This window comes from Amphiura filiformis, chromosome 1 (genome assembly GCF_039555335.1).
Source record: "Amphiura filiformis chromosome 1, Afil_fr2py, whole genome shotgun sequence".
NCBI lineage: Eukaryota > Metazoa > Echinodermata > Ophiuroidea > Amphilepidida > Amphiuridae > Amphiura > Amphiura filiformis.
In genome coordinates this window covers 19,548,174-19,561,960 of record NC_092628.1, presented here as the reverse complement: position 1 = coordinate 19,561,960, position 13,787 = coordinate 19,548,174, and the positions used below count along the sequence as shown (strand labels likewise).

General features: G+C 36.7%; 2 protein-coding genes across 2 annotated transcripts in view; one reads left to right on the top strand and one right to left on the bottom strand.

Annotated features, from left to right (window-relative positions):
- Positions 1-9,036, top strand: part of LOC140156785 (protein sel-1 homolog 1-like) — a 243,091-nt gene extending 234,055 nt beyond the window's left edge. Inside the window, exon 19 of the mRNA XM_072179767.1 lies at positions 5,515-9,036. Within this exon, the coding sequence (XP_072035868.1) occupies positions 5,515-5,658 (144 nt within the window). The 3' untranslated portion in view covers positions 5,659-9,036. The remainder of the gene's footprint in view (positions 1-5,514) is intronic.
- Positions 9,037-11,989: 2,953 nt separating this feature from the next.
- LOC140165182 (uncharacterized) lies at positions 11,990-13,212 on the bottom strand. Its single transcript, XM_072188627.1, has one exon. The coding sequence runs from the start codon at positions 12,695-12,697 to the stop codon at positions 12,005-12,007; it is 693 nt and encodes a 230-aa protein (XP_072044728.1). The 5' UTR covers positions 12,698-13,212; the 3' UTR covers positions 11,990-12,004.
- Positions 13,213-13,787: the final 575 nt, after the last annotated feature.

Below are 13,787 nucleotides of genomic sequence, written 5' to 3'. Positions count from 1 at the left end.
AAGCGTTTTAAAACGAAAAAAGGGGCCAAAGTTTAAAAATCTTTCCTGTGTGGCTTTTCACCCTTTTTAAACTTGGTCCCATTTATGAAAGTTTCTAAAGACCCATACAGAGTCATCTATACCTGTTGGTTTTCTTAGTTGTCAGTGTTTATTTCAGAGAGTAAATGAATTAATGTTCGTATGCGTGATTGAAGTATTTCCGTATAGGCGTTATAATGTATTTTGATTTAAGAAAAAGTAGCAAATACTCACTTTCTTACATTTTTCATCGTCATGTTGGATTCTGCGCCTTATGTAGAGATGTAGGGCCTATATGCAGCAGGTTGACATACAGTCGATTTGCTAAGTATAATACTCCACTACTCTTTATATAAACACACAATATAATAAAATATACACCTTCTATAATGTTTTTGATAATAGGCCTACATACATTGATATAGCCTAAGTCATATTGCACCACTTTCGAACAGTCTCAAAACTATTAAGTGCTAATTTTGTTGCATGGAAAAATTATGACCCGTTCTTCATGTTATTATGATTAAATGGGACCAAGTTTAAAAAGGGTGAAAAGCCACACAGGAAAGATTTTTAAACTTTGGCCCTTTTTATGCTTTTAAAACGTTTTTGGTAGATTGTATATAGTGAGTGATGCCATCAAGCAAATGGTTCTCAAGTTGAGTTTTCCATTTTGCAATGTGGTATATTTTGAAAGCCTTGACTATACTGCATAAGAACCCTGAAACTGCTGGCTTCACAACCACATCTCAAAAACATTTTAGTTACAAATGCAAAGCAACCAAGGGAGATGACTGATAAATTTAGTACCGTAATATCTTTTTAATTGAATATTGAATGATTTTGTACCTTTGCATTTATTTCAAATTCATAATGTAGAAGCAAGAATTGTTTTGCTGGTATCAAGGTATCTGACTATTTCAACGCATTGAAAGAACAAAGAGTACCATAATTTCAATATTATGAAGTTTTTCCAGATAAAATAGTTTGATTTGCTCAACTGCTTTCTATAGTCATGACAAGTTGCATCCCATTGGAAAACATCTTGACACAAAACCAGCATTAAGCTTTCAGACTGACAGGTTTTGTGAAAAGAACAAACAATATTGGACATATCTAATATCTTGTTGCCAGCCTCCTATTGGTATCATTGACCACTGTCCTATTATCAACATACTTAACCTTTCTGTCTAACCACTTCCTAGCACTGCAAACACTTCAGCAATCCAAACTCAATTGTCCATGCCGTGTGTGAGCTGATATTGTATTATAGTGAGTGATGCTGTCAAGCAAATGGTTCTCAAGTTGAGTTTTCCATTTCACAATGCGATACATTTTGGAAGCATTTGCTATACTTTTAATTCATTATGACGATGCAAGACTCAGTGGCGTGTCCAGAGGGGGCTTTGGGTGCTGAAGCCCCTCCCCCGCACTTTGTTAAAAATCATGTAAAATCAGCCGTTTTTGGCGATTTTGGCCATTAAGGCCCCCGCATAACTCTGAAAGCCCCTCTGAGCCACCCGCAGGAACAGATCCTGGACATGCCGGTGAGACTTGTTTTGCCTGCTGTAGTTTGTGGTATCCAGAATATCTTGACTATTGCAATTGATTCAAAGAACAAGGAGTACCACAATTTCAACATTATAAAGTTTTTCCAGACAAATAGTTTGATTTGTTCAATTGCTTTTATAGTCGTGACAGCTTGCATCCCAATGGAAACATCTTGACACAAAACCAGCATTAAACTTTCAGACTGACAGGTTTTGTGAAAAGAACAAACAATATTGGACATATCTAATATCTTGTTGCCAGCCTCCTATTGGTATCATTGACCACTGTCCTATTATCAACATACTTAACCTTTCTGTCTAACCACTTCCTATCACTGCAAACACTTCAGCAATCCAAACTCAATTGTCCATGCCTTGTGTGAGCTGATATTGTATATAGTGAGTGATGCCATCAAGCAAAACAGTTTTGTCGAGTTGAAAAAAAGAAGAAAAAAGTTATGGTTTTTCCATTCCCCAATGTGACACATTGCCGTACTACAATGCATTGAAAACTTTTGCTGTTGCATTTTGTTTCAGTTTTCCCCCTCTGGGTGCCATTGTTTTTCTCAGACAACTTTAAAAAGGCTTCAAAAGTGTGTCAAAGCCTTATGTTATTATTTGTTTGTTCTGTTTTACATTCTGTTTTGATAACACAATAATATAGCAGGTGTTCATACTAAAAATAAAATATCAAATAAATATGTATCGATATAAGGTTGATTTGTGAGAAACCATGTTAATTCCCCAAATGGAATATATTGACCGTGCCGATTTGATATACAGGGAATGTAAGAATGTTGAATCGCACTCTCCTGCAGCTAAACTTTGTTATTATTTCCTTGATCTTTTGTTACAGATAAACAAATATTAACCTACATAATGTCCTTTCAGATATTACAATTTCAGTTAGTTTTGATCCACCATATATTTTTGTGTGTTCCCATTTGAGTAAGAGGCTTGTATAAGTAGCAGGTGTAATGTTTTATTGATCAGATTTATGACCAATTCTCACAACAAATATGTTCACTTACATCAGCTTTCGGCTTGCGGTCGCTAAGCCTTTTTCAAACTGTTATTGATCTTGATGAGTTGTTAACAATGTCATATGACAATACGTTATGGTAGTAGACGGGTCCCAGGTTGTGTCGTCCCCTGTGTAATGTTGTTGTTGATTATGGTGCTAAGCATGGTTGGAAATTAGTAACAGGCAAAGGAAATTATCAGGTTTAGGTGAAAGGAGAGGCTTCAAACAAGAAAAATAGTGTTGGCACACTTTCAGTGTGTTAACCTCATTTGCTTCCCCCTTCCCTCCAATACAATGTTGAGCCAAGGTTGGCAGCAAATCTACAAGAAAGACTCTCTCAACATTGATTGATGGTAGTGTTGAAGTGTAGCATAAAGGGATGAGTGTCTGCTCAAATACATTGCTGATTTGCGTGGATGTGGGGTTGTGACATGGTGTTCATTTAAAAAACATGTAAGTGTGCCAGCTATTTTTTTTCTTGAATGTAGATAAGGCACCACGTTTGGTGCCCGGTTAGGTACCACTGACTCTTAACATCGCTCCCTGGAGATATAATAAATTGTATCAAGCATAATAATTAAGAGTTGCATAGTGTTATTGTTTTTCATTTAAATAAAAAAACAAATGCACTGTACAAATATTTGGGGTATGATAAAAAGTGTCATCGGTACCTCTTACATTTGTAAGGATCAAAAGTAGTAGTGCTCTTAACCACTCCACCAATATTATAGTTGTTTTTATATGCGACTGTCAGAATAGAAATGGAGTTCATTGCATTAAAGACTCCACTTGGTGTTACTGAAAGTATGTGATATCGTACACCACAACATGTCATTCTTTAACATACCTGCCATTATGAGACGAGAGCATTTTACATTACATACTATCTATGACTTCCTGTTCACATATACATATATTTATATTTTTACCTTTAAAAGAGCTTTTCACAATTTAATGATGTACAATCCAAAGCTTCTCCCAAATCATCACGTACATTTTAGGTATAAAAAATGTATCAACATTCAACAACATTATTCATTTTGTTCAGCTTCCAAATGAAAAAGCAGTATCTGCAATATGTTGTATGATTTTAGACATTGTAACTCTACTGTGGGAGTACATTGATTTAATTCCCATGTCAAAATGTATCTACCAAGTACTTATTTACAGATAAGCAGGAAAGCCGATTTCAAGTCATGAGGATTATTTTTGCTTTTTACTTGACTTTTTACTCTTTGGGTGTGTAGAATGAAATGATAGAGATAGATTTCATTAATGTCAGTTTTATCTATTATTGAAAAGGCCTGTGACAAGAATGTCAGTTTATCTATTATTGAAAAGGCCTGTGGCAATAAACTAACTTTTTTGTTTGTTTTTTATCAAGTAAAGGTGAGGGATAAAGATATGTTTGGGATAAATGCATAATCTTATTTTCTTCCATTTGAATGACTTGTATTCAGTAGATTTTCATGACTAGCTACCCATGTTAGAGAGTATAACAATCTCTAAGTTGCAAAACTTTGAGACAGTAAATTTAGGGGAATAAGTGGTATTTCACAAGATGTATATGACCCTGTTCACATTAGAAAATTTCTTCATTCGACGAATGTGTAACATTACGCTGAACAAAGACATTGCACTGTACACATTTCATGAAAATTAAGAAGCTTGAACGAAGCTATTAACGCCCAGCTATTATTAGAAGCCGGCAAAGGTCACTTGTCACATGATCACTTTCCTTCGTCGAACGAAGCAAGCGTACACATTACAAAATTAGCTTCGTCAAACGAAGTATTCCTTCGTCGAAACAACCTTTTTAGCTTCGTTGAACGAAGCAATTTTAATCTTTGTCGAAGGAAGAAAAGTGCATACACATTAGGAAAAACGATTTTTAATCTTCGTTCGAGGTTCGTCAAAAGAAGAAAATTTCCTGATGTGAACAGGGTCTTTGTTGTATTTAAAAGAAATCTACAACATCCCTACTTTGGTCAGCCACAAATTAAAGGTACATGAGGGGACTATGTGATCAGTCTGTCTAGGCAGCTGTAACTGGCAGGATGGTATTCTAGACATGCAGGTGTAAATCATTAATCACCTCTACCAATCAAGTCAAATAACAAATTAAGTTGAAATATTGTAGGGTGATAAAGCATAATGAGTTGTGTTGCTGTATAGTTTTGACTCATTACTGGTATACATGGTAGACAATAGACTCATACAATTGTATGCTATAAGGCCAAAAGGTTTGCTGCATATTATAGTTGGAAGTGGGATAAGCACAATATCAGGAAAGTAACATTTAAACCAGATTGGTACATCAAATGAAAGGGAATATAATGAAACAAACTTGTTGGTAAGATTATAGTCTTCAAAGTAAGTTTGTAGGTAGTGCCAGGGATTGAGTTTTGCTACAAATCGCACTTCTGGAAATGTTAAGGTGGGCTGTTAGGCGTGCTATTAAATTACACTCAATGAGAAGTTAAGGAATCGAGGTGTGCTATAAATCACACCAGGCAAGGCAATTGAAGGTGTGCGATGGTGTGTGATCGCACTCACATGCTTAAAACTCAATATAGTGCCTGTGTAGATTCACTTATTGTTTGCTACATACGACTTGCAACAAATTACGCACAAGATTTCTTGTGGATAGCACTTAGACCGACAATAATATATCATGTGGATGTGCGTCATTCGTAAAGGATTAAAAGCTGTAAGAAGTTGCTTGTCGTATAAGTAAATTTACTATTGATAGTAGTAAGTTTCCATCTAAACATTGACTGGCTGGCTGGTGCTAAAGTACATCCTACATACTCGGAAAAGTATCATTTGGGCACTTCAAAAACCTTTCATTTCCTATTGAAGTGGTACTTAGTGGTTTATATCGAATATCATATATTTGATTTCTTTTTCATTTCTTTCCAGACTGCTGATATCACAGCGTTTTGGGAACAGCTTGACATGGAAGCCACATTTGGACCATACTGGGATATGTACATCATTACAATATTATTAGGAATTAACATTATGTTAGGTGTCTTTATATTAGCTAGGAGAAACTATTTATGATGAAAAATGTTGCTGGTGAAGTTTACAAACAAGAAAATATCAAATAAAATGTTGCTAAATACAACCAGTTGGCTTTGGCCATGGGAAGTCTCCCAAAAGAAATGAGTGAAACGACTGCTAGTCAACATACAGTTGTTGCAGGTATCCAGTTTCTATACCGGGAATGAATTTGAGTATTGACCAAATACATTGGCATTCAGTACACCTCATGTGCCAAAACATGTCATATTTCTCTGTAAAACACATAGTTTTGTCATTAAGAGGGGTCTCTGTAACTGATGTGTCGTCAGCTATTCTGTTGAATTAGATCTGGACAAACACAAAGAAGTTAGTGAGGTGTTTAAGATCCTTTGCAGAGAATTAGAAACCCCCATCCCCAGGCTGGTTTTTGGTAACATTTATTCCAAAACCACTGACTGGATCTCAAAATTTCACATTGGTATCTAGAAATACTTCAGATCTCGCAACATTGTGACATGCAAAAGTTCACTGGTTATGTTATGCTATCCAATCATGTGCCTTGGGGAGTTAGATTGCCAGATGACATCAAATGTGTATTTTGTCTGTCTTTGAGTAAGCCAGGAGTGACATGACAAGTTATGTTTAAAAAGGTGAATTTATTGATGAGCACAGTTTATGTTTTTCTTGTTTGTAAAAAGGTGGATTGTTTTGGTGTGTAATTATTTTTGAAAACAAAGCAAACACTGTTGCCTTCTGAACAAAATCCCCAAAGATCTTCTCAGCTCTCATGAGATACTTTTTAATTTGACAAGCTCCTCTAGTATGTCAATTAATGTCCTCTCAATTTGGCACCTGATGATGGATTACTTCAAAATTGTAGCAAGAGTTTGTGAAATAACGCCCATTTGGAGAGTTCCAAAAGCATTGGGCTATTCCATTTAAAATCCACACTACCCCTGTGGAAGATTTTGGAAATACTTTCTGCAGGGGGAGAATGAATTCTAAATAGATTGAACACTTTAGCAGCTCCGTTTGAAACTCGCCCTCCCACAGGAGAGGATTCATGTTAAATCTTTCTCAGAGGGTGAATGAAAATCAAATGAAGTGGCCTAAGGAGCTAATTCTATCTGAAATTCATACTCCCCCTGTGGCAGATATTGCCAAAATCTTCCACAGGGGTAGTGTGGATTTTAAATGGAATAGCCCATTTGAGGATCAAGGTTGTTATGTCTTTTAATTTGCTTTTGATTTGACAATTCCTGCTGACAATTCTTACAACATGTTGGTATGCTTAATTAACTTAAAGATTCATCCTCAAAATAGTGACAAGCAATGGGGCATTCCAGTTGAAATCCATACCCCCTATGGAAGACATGACCCTAAACTTCCACATAGGGTGTGTAGATTTCAAATGGAGGTACTTGAATTGGTGATTCCATTTGAAATCTATACACCCCTGCATGGGATGATGTCTTCCATAGGGGGTGTATGGATTTTAACTGGAATTGTCCGTTGCATGTTCAATGCAAATAAAATCTCAAATATGAAACATTCATTCAAGATGTGTAAATATTATGTGATGTGCAATATACAAGCAGCCTATTGCAACCGTTTTTCTCTTCAAATTGTCTTGTTTTATTTCAAGCTGAGAGGTTTCTTTGGGGTAATAATAGGGGCTATCTACATGAGGTTATCCACGTTAATCAAGGTTTGCAAGGCATTGCTAAGTTTCAATGTTTTACAACACTTTCTGAAATAGAATAAGTAAGCTTTTTAGAACTTTACAATGTGTAACTTACACAATGTGCAAAATTATGTACAGTACTCCAAAACAATTTTTTGTGATACTGGTGGCTTTCTTTTTATTACAAAAATAAAAGAGAAATCTTTGGAATGGTATGAAAGAAGTTTACTGCCTGAAATAGAGCATAGAGTTTGTATAATGTTGATGTGCTGTCCCAACTGACTGACAAGTTTAAGGCTGTATAAAAATTATTGTTTTGGTTCTTGTCCCTGCCCAGTGGAGTTTAGTTGGTCCATATGTTTTTCTTTTTCAAATTCAAGTTTAACTCTTGATTTTATTCTCTTGAGCAATTCATTATGATTATGAGAATCACTGCAAAGATAATTTTGTAGTATTCTACCCAGAGATGTCTAGAAGCCCTGTCCGCCGGTGAGAACGCCAGCTACTCAACACTATAGCGCCACTGCCTACATGTACTTTTCAGGGCAAATAAAATACATTGTGTTGAAAAATAGACACACACACCATGAAAGCAAAGTGTAGCAAAGCGTAGTACTGTAAAACTTGCTACTATTGCCTACTATTGATGGTGCACACTAGCAAGTTGTTAACAGAACAAAATTTGGTGTATTCATTTCTGATTTTCTCAAATTCTCATTGTGAATCTGCTTGTCGGCTTCTGCTTGTTATTTGCCGGCTATTCTGAAACTTTGGGATATCTTTGATAAAAGTACCATGCCATTTTTCCATGAATGCATTAAAAGAGGGTTATATTCCAATTTTGCATTGAAAAAAGCATGCCCCGCCCTCATCAATTGATGAAAATTCTCCAGATGTGAACCAAAACATTAATTTTATGCAGCCTAAAGTGGAAAAGCAATTGAGTTATGACAGCACCCACCAAATCAATAATAACTCTGGCAGCCAAAGATCAGCTCTATGAATTATTGGGCCAGGTAGCTCAAAAGTGGTCTGCTTGTATCACTGCATTAATTTGGATTCTGAACATTGTGTGGATAGCCCCAACTGTATATTGTCATATTTCTGGAAAGTCTTGCATGTTTTGAATTGAGTGAAGGAGTGTGTTATGTCCTCAACTGCTTTCATTTTAAACTGTACTTAAATTTGAAAGTGAATCAAATAGTAAGAGTACAATTTTGCAACTCAAATTGCCATTCTTAGAGGATTGTTTTGGTGTTCAAATTATTATTATTTATTTTGTGAGCTTCGCACATTTCCTCCAAAATATATAAGGGCTTATATCTATAAAACCTATTTGTAATTGTATCCAGTCAAATACTATCAATTTGTTTTCAGTTTCTTCTTTCTGTCTGTACAAAACATGGAAAGACTTCCAGGAGCATGAAAATGTTTTGTCTTGTGAGTGCACAAAAGATGTATTAACAATGGCTGCTGCATGTTGATTTGTATTTATTTATGATGAGGAACAGGCAAATGCATGCATATCTTGGTTCTTGAGATGGAATCAGGCATGTCACTAAGAACAGTCTGAACACATAACTTTATGAAAGGGTTCTCTTATTAATAAAATACTTTATAATTGTGTATAGGCCCTACTGGTTGGAGTTCCAGTGTGAAGTCCAACTCATCGTAACTTTTGATGCGTTTAAGTTTAGTTCATCAGATTGTTCATATCTCAACACTTTGGAGCAGGCTGAACCAGCGGCGTAACTGGGATTTTTTTCCAGGGGGCAAGCCTGTATGGGGCGGGGGCAATTCCCCCCTGCAGCTACGCCACTGGGCTGGACCCATCATAACACAATGAGTATGGTGGGTTCCTGTTATCCAGCCCTATTATGCATAGTTGTGAAATCAAACTCTTCATAAATTACAAGGTGTTCCAATGCATTGTAATGTTAGTGAAATTCCTCACTACCCACATGATATCTTGGCCATGTGGCTCAAACTCCAAATAACATGCTGCAGCTATTGCTTATATGAGTTTATTGCACTGTTAAGATACTGTGTAACTACTTATTTTGCAAGTACTTTATTTCACAATTTGTGCAGTGACCAGCGTTTTTGTGGCAAAAAAATGTGAATCCATAAATGTTACTTCCAAATTTGTTATAACTTTGAACTTTTTAATCAACAGATTTTTTAAAATGCGAATCTGGTCTCTTTGCAAAGTTTGTGAAATCAAATACTTGGCAAATTAAAGAAGTTTTACAGTACTTAATTTGTTTATATTAATAATATATAAATTGTGAAATATTTTATTGGTAATGATTTTATTGTTCTTGTTGTACATACACTGACATATTTTGGTCTATCAATGTTTTATGTAATGTTGTAATATTTTAAGTTAAATATAATTTGATTTTATGATTTTGTCAATCTTGTTAATGTAAATTGTCTAATTTGACTTAAGATAAAGTTATTCAGAAGTATTGGGATTTTGTGGGATTAATTTGTAAGTTCCTCAACGCTTAAAATGTACTGCACTGCACATCAATGATGTGCAGTAATAAATCAAATATCCAAAATGATGAGAAGAAACTAGTAATCATTATAGTCTATTCTGGTAAAATTGAAACTTTAAAAATTGATAAAATGCTCATACTTCTTATAAACCGCTTGGTTCACTAACAAATGGTCTATTGCCATTTGGTCTAGTACCATTTTGTCTAATTCCCATTTAGTCTATATATAATTGGTCTATTACCAGACAGGCTAATTGCCACTTAGTCTAATAATCATATAGTCTAATGTCCATTTAGTCTAATATTGTTTGGTCTAATAACTGGTATATCTACTAACCATATAGTCTAATAACCATTTGGTCTAATAATTCTTTAATAACCATTTGGTCTAATAACCGTTACGTCTAATAGTCATATGGTCGAATAACCAGTTAGTCTAATACCATTTCGGCTGTTTATTAATAAGACTTGTAAGAATAAATGGTTTGTAGACCAAATGAGTATTAGACCAAATGGTTATTAGACCTGTTGGTTATAGACCAAATAGGTATTAGACTAAATGGTTGTAAGACTAAATGGTTTTAGACCTATTGGTTATTAGACTAAATGGTTATCGGACCAAATGGTTATCGGACTAAATGGGTATCGGACCAAATGATTATTGGACGTAGTGGATATAGACTTAATAGGTTTAGACGAAATGGATGTAGACAAAATGGATATTAGACCAAATGGCAAATCCCCTAACAAATGCTCATACTTTTAAGAAGCAATATGGTCACCTCAAGATAGCCAATCTGTCAGTGTGATCAAACTATTGAAAGACTTTATTTTGATAAAAAGAACAAATTAATTGTCCTGTCATGACATATACCTGTTGTAGTGTTATTACTTCATCCATTCCATCTTTGCCCCTGAGGAAGGAGTCGCTCAATATAAAAGTAGCATTTGTGTCAATAAAAAATGGTGAAACGATCAGATTTTAAGCATATACAGTGGTGTCAACAATGTTTAATTAGGGGTACATTAATTTGTGACCATTATTGACATTTATGGTCTCTTTTTTGCTATCAATGATTCAAAATGTAATGTAATGCCATTTATTGGGAAATGATGATACGATTTAGGGTATTAAATGTTGACAGTGATGCTACTTAGGGTATAGCAAATTTGTCAAAATGAAACTAAAAGCCATCAGTTAGTTACACTATTTAAATAAAGGTCTTTTTTGAGGTTTGATTAAATAGCATTGGTAGTACTTTCCTATTCAAGTGGCCTCCTTCTACCTGAGATCATTTCCCACACTAAGACCCAATTAAATTACTATCATAAATCTTTCATCTAATTGATCACTTTGTTATTATATTAGTCCATGATTATACGAAAATCCATTTTTCTCAATCTCTTACGCTTGTCTGCTTTTATAGTACCTCAATTATTAAAGGGAAAGTATTGTTTTGACATAATATCTGGAGCAAGCTACCTGCCTCACAACCAATCAATCAATTGTTCTTAATCTTTGATTCTGTAACAATCTTGTATGCTATTATATTATTTTAATTATGAAAGGGAAAGTATTACTTTGATGTGATATCTGGCTAGAGCAACCCTCCTGTCATGACAAATAATTATTACAATAGCTCCTCACCACATCAGTATCATTAATCCACTAAAATTGATTTGTATTGAGTGTTATTATGTGATATAAATCATTAAAAGTGAGATTTCTTTTGACAGGCTGTCTGTAAATGTCACTCCTTCCCGTTTACTTGGTCTTTATTATTGCCTTTATAATTCTTTTCCTATTTTACTAATATGATTTGAATTATTTGTAACGGATGAAAACAGCACACAGCATTCTACGTTAACATCTGTTTGTGTTCTTTATTTTATACATGCGGCATAAAAAACCCTGGCCAGATACTTTATATGGTAAACTTTTTCACTTCTTGACTCCTCTGAGGTGAGATGGTGACTGCCCAGGGTTGAGCGAACACAAAGCAGAAGTACATTCACATGCAAATTAGGCTAAGGAACAAAGTTTTCCAAGCAAGGATGCCAAATGAGGGGGCTATTTAAGGCCTAATAAATGTGACAAAACCACATGTCACACACTCCCCTGCTTAATGTTGGCGTCCTCGACAATCATCATTTCATCCCTGTTTACCTACTATGCCCTTTTAAATTATTACAATGATTACTGATTAGACAACATCTGCATCAGCAATAAGTGTGATCTGCTCAAATCTGCAAGAACTTCTTCTGCAATTGGTTCTCTTCCTTGTATTCTTCTTGAACGTCTTGGTGGGGGTATAGGGGGCTCTGGGGAAGTTGAACTAGACGTTTCAGGTGTCGGGGTAGAATCGTCGCTGGAATCGGACTGTGGAGGGGAATCATCACAGGAATTGGTAGTTGAAGGGGGTTCGGGGCCAGCATGGGTTTTCGTAGAGGGGTCATCAGTGGAATTGGTTGTCGAAGTGGGTTCATCAGTGGAATTGGTTGTCGTAGTGGTGTCATTAGCATTGGTTTTCGTAGGGTCTATGGCTTTGGTTGTCGAAGCGATGTCAATAGCATTGGTTTTCGTAGGGTCTATGGCATTGGTTGTCGAAGTGGTGTCATTAGCATTGGCATTGGTTTTCGAATTGAGGTCATCAGTGGAATTGGTTGTCGAAGAGTCTGGGGCATTGGTTGTCGAAGCAGCAGAGGTGGTTGTGATGGAGGGTGAACTGGTTGTCTCCGTGGTAGTATGGGTAATGATGGAGGATGAGCTAGTTGTTGCTGTAGTGTTGGTGTTGGTGTGCTCCCCTGCTTTGTCCGGAGCACACACCTGAACTTCCCAAGTTTCATCATCAGAGTCCTCTTCAGAGTCAGCTGGCCTTGGCATGGACATCTTGATTTCTGCAGGCGGATCCTTTTGGGGACGAGGGTTGGCATTTACAGGCAGTCCCCGTCCATCCAAAATATCCCGACGGTGCAATGTCTTCTGTGGACCATCACCATCCAGTGGTTCCAATACATAGACATTGCCATGGAGGTTTGGTTTGGCAATGACCTTGTGAGGATTACCATCCCAAGCATCTTGAATCTTATTCCTGCCAAGGACTCTGTTCTTGAGAAAACTCTGGTGCCAATGGGCAGATCTGTGTCCTCAGCCTTCTGATTCATACGCTCCCTTCGTCTCAGTGCCTCTTTTTCTGTTATATCTCTGGCTGTGTCGAAGGCGATCTTCAAGCGTCTATGGTGCTCTGATGTCCAGTCTTCTGTGGTGTCATCGGATTCTTCAACACCTAGGAGATGATCAATCGGAAGAACAGGATCTCTTCCGAAGAACAGATAGTATGGGGCATACCCAGTTGATGAGTGTGGTGTACAGTTATAGGCGTACACCAACTCTGGTAGGTGTTCTGGCCATCTCCTCTTCTGCTCTGGGGTAAGGTGCGTGAGACGATCATGCATCGTTCTGTTGAATCGCTCACACTGGGCATTACCTTCTGGGTGGTAGGGGTGGTCCTGCTCTTCTGAATGCCATAGATGCCACACAACTCCTTGATCAGCTGACTTTCAAAATTACGGCCTTGGTCGCTGTGTATCCGCTTGGGTACACCATAACGTACAAACCAATGGTTGACAAGAGCTTTGGCTACAGTCGTCGCCCTTTGGTCTTTTGTTGGGATGGCCTGTGTAAATTTGGTAAATACATCAGTCATCACCAACACATTCTCTACGTTATTGGTTCCTGGCTCTAGGACAGTGAAGTCGATGGCTACTACTTCTAGAGGCCTTTTGGCTGTAAAAGAGCCCGTGGTTGGGTGCAACTTCTTTCCAGCCTTTGCCAATAGGCATCTCTGACAAGTGTTGCAATAGGTGGCAATATCTTGTACCATGTTTGGCCAGTAGCAACGCTGGAAAGTGAGAGCTGTGGTCTTCTCTGTGCTTTGGTGACCAACCTCATCATGCAGGGCTTTTAATACTCTATCTTT